At 42.2% G+C, this 10,648-nt stretch overlaps 1 protein-coding gene across 1 annotated transcript; it reads left to right on the top strand.

The window, feature by feature from the left end:
- Window positions 1-867: 867 nt before the first annotated feature.
- On the top strand, window positions 868-5,245 carry TRMT10C (tRNA methyltransferase 10C, mitochondrial RNase P subunit). Its single transcript, XM_004606815.2, has 3 exons — window positions 868-1,001; window positions 2,139-2,207; window positions 3,927-5,245. Exon 3 carries the CDS (start codon window positions 3,953-3,955, stop codon window positions 5,195-5,197), a length of 1,245 nt encoding a protein of 414 aa, XP_004606872.1. The 5' UTR covers window positions 868-1,001; window positions 2,139-2,207; window positions 3,927-3,952; the 3' UTR covers window positions 5,198-5,245.
- The last annotated feature ends 5,403 nt before the right edge of the window (window positions 5,246-10,648 follow it).

Genomic DNA, 10,648 nt, shown 5'->3' with positions numbered 1-10,648 from the left:
CCCTACCCCTTTACCTCCCTCCTTTCTGTATGATTTTAAGAGCCCAACTTTGTTACTTTGTTCAACACTACTCATTTAGAAAATTGCCTTTTCCTCCGTCACAACAGAATAGTTGAAAACATTGCACTGTCAAAACAGGCTGAATGAAGTCAGCCCCAGAGGCCAGCAATTTACAGCCAAGTACCTTAACTTTATTTTAAAGCAAACTTCCTTTGGGAAGTTGAGGTGGAGGGAAAGGGAAAAGGAAGTAAGCGAGCAAGTGATTTAGCCTTGTGACTAATTCCAACCTTTGCCACAAGTTCAGGTGACAAATTGATCAAGAAGGGTAATAAGTTAAGTTCCGGGGCCGGAGCTATGGTACAGCAGTTAGGGCGTTTGCCTTGCACGCGGCAGACCTGGGTTCGATCCCCGGCATCCCATAAGGTCCCCCAAACACCGCCAGGAGTAATTCCTGAGCGCAAAGCCAGGAGGAACCCTTGAGCATCGCTGGGTGTGACCCAAAAAGCAACAAACAAACAAAAAAAAAAACCCAAAAAAAAACAAAAAAAAACAATAAGTTAAATTCCTAGCAAAATGTAAATTTCTAGCAAAAGGCCTTTAAAGCTGAGTGAGCGCATGACAAATGTCAGTTGATGCATGCTTGTAAATACGGAGACCAAGCCGTCAGTGGTTTGAGAGTAACAGGGAAGCAGAAACACACGAGTTGGAAGTCTGTCACGCGTCAGTGAGAAGAACACCCGCTTGAGTGCCCAATCAAACCCTAGACCCGGGCCGTGAAACGGCGGTTCCTGGGCATGACGTCATCTGGCAGCGCCGGCGTGGGGAGGCGGGATTTCCGGGTGGCCGCGGGGGTCACAGGTTAGAGCGTTGGCGCCGGGAGTTGATTGGCCAGCGTCCCTGTCGGGGAGATGAGCCTCCTGGGCCGCGCTTCCCGGTGGAACCTCGCGTGGCTCCGGGGACCTTGCGGGGTGCGCCGTTTGGAGCCTCAGCCTCCGTTCCTGGTATGAGCGTGTTTCTTGTGGTCTCTTTGCGCGCTGGGCTGGGAGGGTACACTCTCGCTGGACCCTGTGCTGCCAGCCGGGCCCACCCGAGAGAGCCCAGTGCTCTCAGAGCCAGCACAGCCAAGCCGGGCCAGCGTAGTGTCCGCCAAAAGGAGACCTTCGTTTTCTCTTTTTCAACGGGGGTGGTGGTGGTTTCCTTTCTGTAATATCTTAAAAAGTCTCTACCGGTTTCAAAAATCTTTGTTTGTTTTTTTTTATATTGAAACTTACAACTTAACTATTTTCGGGAGCCCAAAAGAAAACGTATTTTTTCGTTAAGAGTTTGTTGAAGACTTCGGGGAGAGGAAAAGCTGTGCAGCGCTTAGCTTACATGTGACTGACCCGGGTTCGATTCCTGGCACCGCAGCCCCCCCCAGTACTGCAGTGTGTGACCAAAATCTTTCCCCCCCCCCCAAAAAAAAAAAATTGCTTGAATTACACCGCCAGGAGTAACTTCTGAGTGCAGAGCCAGGAGTAATTTACTTATTTTTGTGTGTGTATGCCGAAAATGATGGTACAACATAGTTGTACCGTCAAGCTACATCCCCAACCTGAGCATGATGAAACAGATCGTTGAGAGATTCCTGTGAGCCACACACTGACCAGCATAAGGTTCACTGTTAACACAGTACTTGACCTGATCGCATTTGCCATCTAGTGGGACAAATAAGTAACCAGGCAATTACAACACAACACTACAAGTACTGATAACAAGGTGCAGGATGCAGTAAGACTTAAAAAGAGAAATACTTGAGTTTCAGTATGAAGAGTAACTAGAGATGCATCTGATCAGGTAAACAGTGATTTCATGAAAAACAGTATATGTAATATTTAACTTGGCAGCAAGTGAGTCTTTGAAAAGATTGCAGGATATTAATGCACAAGCCCCATTTGGCTAAGAAATGGATAACAGGGCCAGAGCAACAGTACAGCAGGTAGGGCGCTTGCCATGCATGTGACCCACCCAGGTTGGATTCCCAGCATCCCCCCTCTACCCCCTCCCCATACACACACCTCCAGCTCGGCCAGGTTGCACTCAGCGTATTGTACTATCTCTGGTTTGTTTTTAAGATCTGCTTCTTTCTGTTATTTTTACAGTGGTGGGGATCAAACGCAGTGCCTCCTACATGCAAGGGCTCTACCACTGAGCTACTTTGAGCCACATCGGTATGTATGCAGGGCTACTCCCATCTTGATGCTCGGAGGTGGGAGAATCACCCCCAGTGGTGCTGGAGTGTTGAAACTGGGCCTTCTGCTTACAGTTCATCTGCTTCAGCTCTTTGAGCTATCTCCATGGCCCCCCTTTTTTGTTTTTAATCAGCTAATTACCTCTTTGGGTCTCAAATTCATTAAACCTCTTAAGGAGGTTTAACTTTTCGTTGTGTTTTTGTTGCTGACTGGAGTGATAGCACAGCGGGTAGGGCGTTTGCCTTGCATGCGGCCCAAACCAGGTTCGATTCTTTCGTCCCTCTCGGAGAGCCATCCAAGCTACCGAGAGTATGCCGCCTGCACAGCAGAGGCTGTCAAGCTATCCGTGGCGTATTCGATATGCCAAGAACAGTAACTACAAGTCTCACAATGGAGACGTTACTGGTGCCCGCTCGAGTAAATCAGTGAGCAACGGGATGACAGTGCTACAGTGCTATTTTTGTTTTGGGCCACACCAGGGCTTTCTAACTCTGCAATCAGCAATCATTCCTGTGGGCTCGGTGTATCCTATGGGGATGCCAGGGATTGAACCTGGGTTGGACATATTCAAAGTAAGCACCCTACCCTGAGTATCACCAATTGGGGCCTAAAAACATATTGGGCTGGAGCGATAGTACAACGGGTAGGGCATTTGCCTTGCATGCAGCTGACCTGGGTTCGATCCCTGGCATCCCAATATGGACCCCCTGAGCACCGCCAGGAGTAATTCCTTAGTGCAGAGCCAGGAGTAACCCCTAAGCATCTCTAGGTGTGACCCAAAAAAGACCAAATAAATAAGAAGAAAAGAAAGAAAGAAAAAAAAAGATAAATCATTAGTTCAGGATCAGAGAGACAGTACAGCAGGTTAGGTGCTTTCTTTGAATGCAGCTTACCTGGGTTTCATGCCTGGCACCACATGGTTCACCAGGCCCTGAAAGCAGTAATCTCTGAGCACAGTCGGAAGTAAGTCTTTAGCACTGCCAGGTGTGGTCTTAAAACAAAGTGAATAAGTAAATTAATTAAATCATAGTATAGCAGTTTCTAAGTCCTTTATATTAAGTTGCCTTCTAGTCTATAAGTTTTCTGTCATTTGCCTTCACATATTGTTTGTATGTAGGGTCTTGTCTTTTTGTCTGTATTCCAACTTAGTATAGTTTGGAGAAGAATACAGACAGCATCATAACTTTAGCCATTGGGGTGTTATGTGACTTTATTAGCACTACATTGATCTTTTAGCACCCCCTTAGCAATTTTGTAGGATATCTTTTGCCTAATAGTAAGATTCATCTAAAATAAGAATACAATTTAGTTTAAAACTTAGTTTCATTAGTAAAATGTGTAAGTCTAGGAAAATTTGTATTGCAGCAAATAAAATCATTATAAAGATGCTATGAATGACTCAGTAGAAAGTTGTACCAAAATTCCATTTTGTTGGGGTCAGAGTGATAGCACAATAGGCAAGGCCTCCGCCCTGTATGCAGCCAACCCTGGTTGGATCCCTGGCATACCTTATGGTCCCTTAAGCCCTGCCAGGAGTGACTCCTGAATGCAGAACCTGAGCAAGCCTGAGCATGGCTGGGTATAGCCCAAAAACAAAATCAAAAAGTTCTACAGTGTACTTCAGAAATTGTATCTTTGGGTCTCAAATTCATTCTTGTACTGTTAAGAGATATAACTTTTCATTTTTTTTTTAAACAGGCATTCTGTTGTGTTTTTTTCTTAAAATGAGTGTCAGTTTCACTTTCTTAAGAACTTCTGCCAGACTTTTGGCACCATTTATTCTTCAAAAGAAAAAAAGGACCTTATATTCAACAATCCTGCAAAGATGCATATCTTCCAACACACCATCTGTGCCCTCTCCTAATAAGGAAAGCACATTACCCCCTGAAGAGCTGGAGTTGGATAAGTGGAAAATTACAATGAAATCTAGTGTGCAAGAAGATGATGTTTCTGCAGTCTCAGGTAACAAGGAGGAAGATCCTCTAGCTGCTACCAGGGAATTAATTGAGATGTGGAGATTGCTTGGCAGAGAAGTACCAGAAGTCATCAGTGAAGAAGAGCTCAAAACGATTATGGAATGTCCTTCTAAATCATCAAAGAAAAAATATTTGAAATACTTGTACATTAGAGAAAAGGCAAAAAAGGCTAAGCAAATTAAAAAGGAAATGAAAGCAGAAGCAATGGAAAAGGCAAGAAATGACAGGCTACTAGAAACTGCTAAGGAAGATAAACAGCAAAATTTTCTTTTTCTACGACTTTGGGATAGGCATATGAACATCGCGATGGGCTGGAAGGGTATCCAGGCCATGCAGTTTGGACAACCGTTGGTGTTTGACATGGCTTATGATAATTACATGAAACCAAGAGAAATGCAGCATACCATCTCCCAACTATTAGAAAGTGAAGGATGGAACAGAAGAAATATTGATCCTTTTCATATTCATTTCTGCAATCTTAAAGTAGATGGTGCTTATCATAGGGAGTTGGTTAAACGTTATGGAGAAAAATGGGATAAACTGCTTTTAACAACAACAGAAAAGTCTTTTGTAGATTTATTTCCAAAGGATAGTATCATATACTTAACTGCTGATTCTCCCAATGTTATGACTTCGTTCAAGCATGACAAAGTTTATATAGTGGGATCTTTTGTTGATAAAAATATACACCCAGGCATGTCCCTAGCTAAGGCAAAACGATTGAATCTGGCAACAGAATGTCTTCCATTAGATAAGTATTTACAGTGGGAAACTGGTACCAAAAATCTCACCTTAGATCAAATGATACGTATTTTGTTATGTCTGAAAAACACTGGTAGTTGGGAAGAGGCTCTGAAGTTTGTTCCTAGGAGAAAACACACTGGCTATATGGAGATTTCTCATCATTCTCAAGACCTGATCAACAGACTAAAGAAATTAAAGACTTTTAATAAATTTCCAAAAGGTTCTCTGAAAAGTCACACACAAAAATAGGTGATGTGAGAGGATTTAATAGTTTAAAAAGTAAATGGATTGAATGTACAGTCTTTTTTGTTTGTTTCTTTCCGGTATGAAATTCACTTTCTTTTAAAGGTCTTCCAGTTAAGTATCTGTAAAACTTTACAAATACATTTTGTTAACTATTTTAAAAACTTAAAAAGTAGATTTCAATTTTGTTTTAATCCAGTAAAACAATTATATCGTTGGCATGACATTTCTGTGAATACTTAAGAGTCTCAGACTTAACCTGCTTAGATATTTAGCCTATCAAATTATTTATTGAAATTGATATAGAGGGCTGGAGAGATGGTACACGGGCTAAGGGACTTGCCTTGCATTCAGCCAACCCCAGTTCTATCTCTGGCACAGTCTCTTAAAATACTGACACAGAAAAGATTTCTAAACTTCAAGTTGAGAGTCATTTATTAAAGTAACATTTGGTATTGTATTGAGCATAATACAGCCTCTAAAGTAAATTGTCTAAATCTTGGTTAAGGAAAAGGCCAGAGCATTTCTTGGTATGATGTTTTTGGTTTTTTTTTTTTTTTTTTTTTTTTTGTTTTTGGTTTTTGGGTCACACCTGGCGATGCACTCAGGAATTACTCCTGGTGGTGCTCAGGGGACCATATGGGATGCTGGGATTTGAACCCGGGTCGGCCGCGTGCAAGGCAAACGCCCTACCCGCTATGCTATCACTCCAGCCCTGATGATTATTTTTAAAAAATTAGTTTGAAGGTAAAACTCGTGTTTAACAAACTGGGGCCACCCTGAACGTGTTCACAACTTCTGGCTCTACACTCGGGGATCACTCTTGGAGGCTTGGGGGACCATATCAGGTGCTGAGGGTTAACCCTGTTCAGCCATGTGCAAGGCAAGCACTTTACCCACAGTCCCAGGCAACCATACACTTTATTTTGTTTTATTGGATAGGGAGTACAGCTGGTGATTCTAGACTTACTCTGTAATCAGGGATCACTAGAATCCTAGAGAGGCTCATAGGGACCATATGTGGAGCTGGGGATCAAACTCAAGTTGGCAGCATATAAAATGTGTTGATTTTTCTGTTATCCATGCTAGAACTATGCTAGATACAGATTTTCACATGATTTAGCAATTTGGCTTCTGAATACTCAAGTAGAAAGAAGGAACCCAGTGTTCACATTCTTCACAAAAATTTTGAAGCATAAACTATCAATGAGTTCATGAATAAAATCTTACATATCTATTAAATGCTGTCTAAACATACTGTCTTACCTATTGTTTTATATGTATGAATGAAATTCTGTTGCACGCTGCCATATGAGTGAACACTATAAAGATGTTAAATGAAATAAAAGTAGGAAGTGAATCAGACACAAATAAATATTGCAAATTCTGAAAAAAAAATTGTTGGTTTTTGTTTTGAGGCCACAGTCAGTGGTGCTCAGGGAATCACAGGAGTGATTGATCTTGCAGGGATCAAGAGACCATTTGTGGTGCCAGGGATCAAACCCATCTTGACCACATGTAAGGCAAGCACCCTACTCTTTGTACTATCTGGCCTCAAAACTCATTTCTTAGCATAAGGAAAAAAAGGGCTTTTTTGGTGAATACAGCAATTTTCTGTCAATTTCATTTTCTAGAAAACTTTTCCCTGGCCAGCAGATCTGAATTGTTTAGAGATAACCCCTGGTCCCCAATCACAACTGATTACAACTAATAGCATACGTCTCTTTAAAGCTTAGATATGGCATCCATCTTAAGACAGGCCAGTCAGAATTCTTTATCAAGATTTTTTGATTTAAGAACTAATTTGTGGGGGCTGGAGAGATAGCACAGCGGGTAGGGCGTTTGCCTTGCACGCGGCCGACCCAGGTTCAAATCCCATCATCCCATATGGTCCCCTGAGCACGGCCAGGGGTAGTTCCTGAGTGCAGAGCCAGGAGTAACCCCTGTGCATCGCCAGGTGTGACCCAAAAAGCAAAAAATAAAAGAACTAATTTGTGTCAGTCCCCTTCTGGTGTTGGGTTTTGACAGATAATGGTGGAGAGAATACAAGTGGTGAGGTGCTTTGCATACTGTAGGTTATTGCTGAGTACAGAGCCAGGAATAGCCCCTAAGCCTCAACATCCAAAACATGGAAGAAACATGGCTGTCTTTTTCTTTCAAGAAAATACAACCACAGGGGCCAGAGAGATAGTACAGCGGATAGGGTGTTTCCTTGCACACGACTGACCTGGTTTTGATTCCCGGTATCCCATATGGTCCCCCAAGTATCACCAGGAGTAATCCTGAGAATCTCTGGGTGTGGCCCAAAAGAAAAAAACCCACAGTAAAACCAAAGGTTACACACAGAAACGAGCAATTTAGAAAGCTGTTCGAATTCCTGCTTCAAGTTATCCCTAGGGTCCCTCTATAGATTGTCTTTAGCATTGATTAATAGTACATACCTCAGGCAGTAACTTAATATCCCTCTAATATATAGTCCCTTTTGTGGGGTGGAAGTGGGAGGTCTAAGCCAGTTTGGGTTGGGCTTATGCCAGTTGCTATCTAACGAGAGTTCATTTTGTTTGGATGCCACACGTGTCAATACTGGAGTTAATCCTGGCAGTCCTCGGGGGACCATATGGGATGCCTGGGCCCAAACCCGGACTGGTTATGTGCAAGGCAAATCCCCTAACTGCTGAACTATCACTGCCGTCCCACGTCAATATACTTAGGAAAATAAGTACTTAGTAGTTTTCTAAAAATTAGTAGTTTCCTAAGAAAATTAATTTTAGGAACTATATTAATTATATAGTTGCACTGTTAGAATTTTTGAAAACATGGGAAATAGAACTATGTGGTCAACTAGTGTGATAAATGTTATCTGATACATTGAGGGGGGGGCACACCTGGCAGTGATTAGGGGACCATGTGGTGCCAGAGATTGAATCTGTGTTATTGACTACAAAGCATGTGTTAAAACCCTTGAAAACAAATCCAAGGTGCCCCAAAAAGTAAGACCTAAAAAATTGGGGGTGGGGGGTCAATAAACCCTTGCAGTGTTTATTGACTAGGGGTCACTTCTGGCAATACTTGGCCAGGTAGTAAATACCTAAAAGTTTGGTGCTGGGGCCAAGCAATGTGATGACGGTTGGCCCTAGCAAGTGTTTGTGTAAAGTAGCATGTTCTAGGCATTCAATGTTACTGTATCACATCCACCATCAAAGTGCCAATTTCCCTGCACCAATAAATTATTTCTAAGACTTATCTAATGTTTACAAATCACAGTGGCTATTATTTGAATGAGGTTTTTTTGGGGGGTGGGGTAGGGGAGGTTGGATCCATCCAGAGTTGCTCAGGGACTACTCCTGGCTCTGTGCTCAGGAATTACTCCTGGTGGTGCTCGAGGGACCATATGTGATCAAATCTGGGTTGACCATGCAAGGCAAATGCCCTCTCTGCTGTACTGTCATTTCGGCCCCCTGAATAGCTCTTTAGAGACTACTAATAGTAGTTTCTCTTAAACAACTGCCCATCATGAGCCAGGCACTGTACTTATTTATAATTTGTTTGTTTGGGGGCCACACCCAGTGATGCACCTGGGCTCTCTCAGCTGTGCTAGGGGTCACTCCTGGTGGTGCTTGGTATACCATATGGTGCTGGGATCAAACATGGGTACTCAGCACACAAAGCATGTGCTCAGCCTTTTAGGCTATCTCTCCAGTCCTGTATTTACAAGGTTTACCTGATTGATTTCGCTTAGTATCATAACTCTAGAAACATTGGTATATTTTTGTGAGCACCACTAGTTTGTGTGGTTGTGGTCAACATCCCTCTCCCTCCTGCCTGTGCAAAAAAAAAAAAAGTTCAGTCAGATTATAGTTCAAGTTCACAAATTTAGCAGATGTTATAATTTAATTTCAATAATGTCTAATGCAGCATTACTGCTTTGTCCTAAACCATACTACCTTTTCATTTCATAACTTATTTATATGGGGTTATTGAAGCTTGTATTAATTTTCTCAGTGGATGTTCATTGAGTTTGATATAATCTAGGTTGGGAGAAAATGGGGAGTGAAATGGGCATAATATGTCCTAATGGAACCCTTAGACAAATGGTATAATATCTTCCCTACCTCACCTCTACAAGTATAGTATATGTAACTTCATCTACTCCTAAATGTATGTGACCTCTCTGAACTTCTTTTTCCTTATTTTAAAATACAGGTATCAGGCCAGAGTGATAGTACAGACAGTAGGGCACTTGCCTTGTAAGCAGCGGACACCAGTTCAATCCCTGGCATCCCATATGGTCCCACAAGTACCACCAGGAGTAATTCCTGAGTAGAGTCGGGATTAACCCCCGAGCATCAATGGGTGTGACCCAAAAAGCAAAATAATAATAATAATAATAAACACAGGCACCTCTAAATATATAATTACACATCAAAATCTCAGGATTTTTTTTTTAAGCCAGGAGTATGTTTCAATTAAAAACAAATTTCTTGGGCTGGAGCAATAGTACAGCAGGTAGGGTGTTTGCCTTGCATGCAGCATGTAGGTTGAATTTCGATTCCCAGCATCCTATATGGTCCCCCAAGCACCACCAGGACTAATTCCTGAGTGCAAAGTCAGGAGTACCCTCTATACATCGCTGGGTGTGACCCAAAAAGAAAAAAAAAAAAGATTCTCATGTATAGGTTCTGGATTTAATCACCCACACAACCTCAACTATAGGCATGAATTTTACTGATTAATTTGGAAATCATATCTGGAGGAAATGAAACAAACAAGGACCTGCTTAATGTTATATTTTCTGAGCATTTGACATACACTGTCATAAGTAATGGGGCACGACTTCAAATCATTACCAATCCACTCTGCTTACGGGAAACACTTTTTTTTCACTCCCCAGGCTTGAAGCCTTTCTTCAATACTTGTCATTCACAAATACCAAGAATCTTTCCTGTATGGAATGCGCAGTACCAAGCACTATAAACACGATTTTTAAATCGTCTCTGGTACTAAAAATATTTCTAGGGATGGAGCGGTAATACAGCATGTAAGGTGCTTGCTTTGCACGTGGCTGACCAGGTTCCATCTCTGACATCCCTATGGTCCCCAGAGCACCGCTAGGAGCAATTCCCGAGCGCAGAGCCAGGAGTAACCCCTGAGCATCTCCAGGTATGGCTCAAAAACCAAAACCAATAACTTCTGAGCCAATTAGGAAGGCAAACTTTTGTTGAAACGCAGGATGAGGAAAGTACAAAGAATGATATATTGAAACCATCTCACATGAGGTCTGATACCCCTTGAATGAGGTAATATTCATTTTATTTCACAGCACTCAAGGTTCATTCAGTCAGTAAGGGAAAGATCAGGCAGTCAAAGCCAAAGCGTGACTCCTTTACACTAAATTCCCCAACACGGTGTATCATAGGTCAAACCTACAAACTCTGGTTCTCCCGGCGAAGAATCAAC

This window comes from Sorex araneus, chromosome 2, assembly GCF_027595985.1.
Source record: "Sorex araneus isolate mSorAra2 chromosome 2, mSorAra2.pri, whole genome shotgun sequence".
In the NCBI taxonomy this organism is placed as follows: domain Eukaryota; kingdom Metazoa; phylum Chordata; class Mammalia; order Eulipotyphla; family Soricidae; genus Sorex; species Sorex araneus.
The sequence above is the reverse complement of the archived record's forward strand: the minus strand, read 5'-3'. Positions and strand labels throughout refer to the sequence as shown.

What these genes read in the sequence shown, in the direction of transcription:
- TRMT10C (XM_004606815.2), top strand. Translation starts at nt 3,953, where the DNA reads ATGAGTGTCAGTTTCACTTTCTTAAGAACTTCTGCCAGACTTTTGGCA.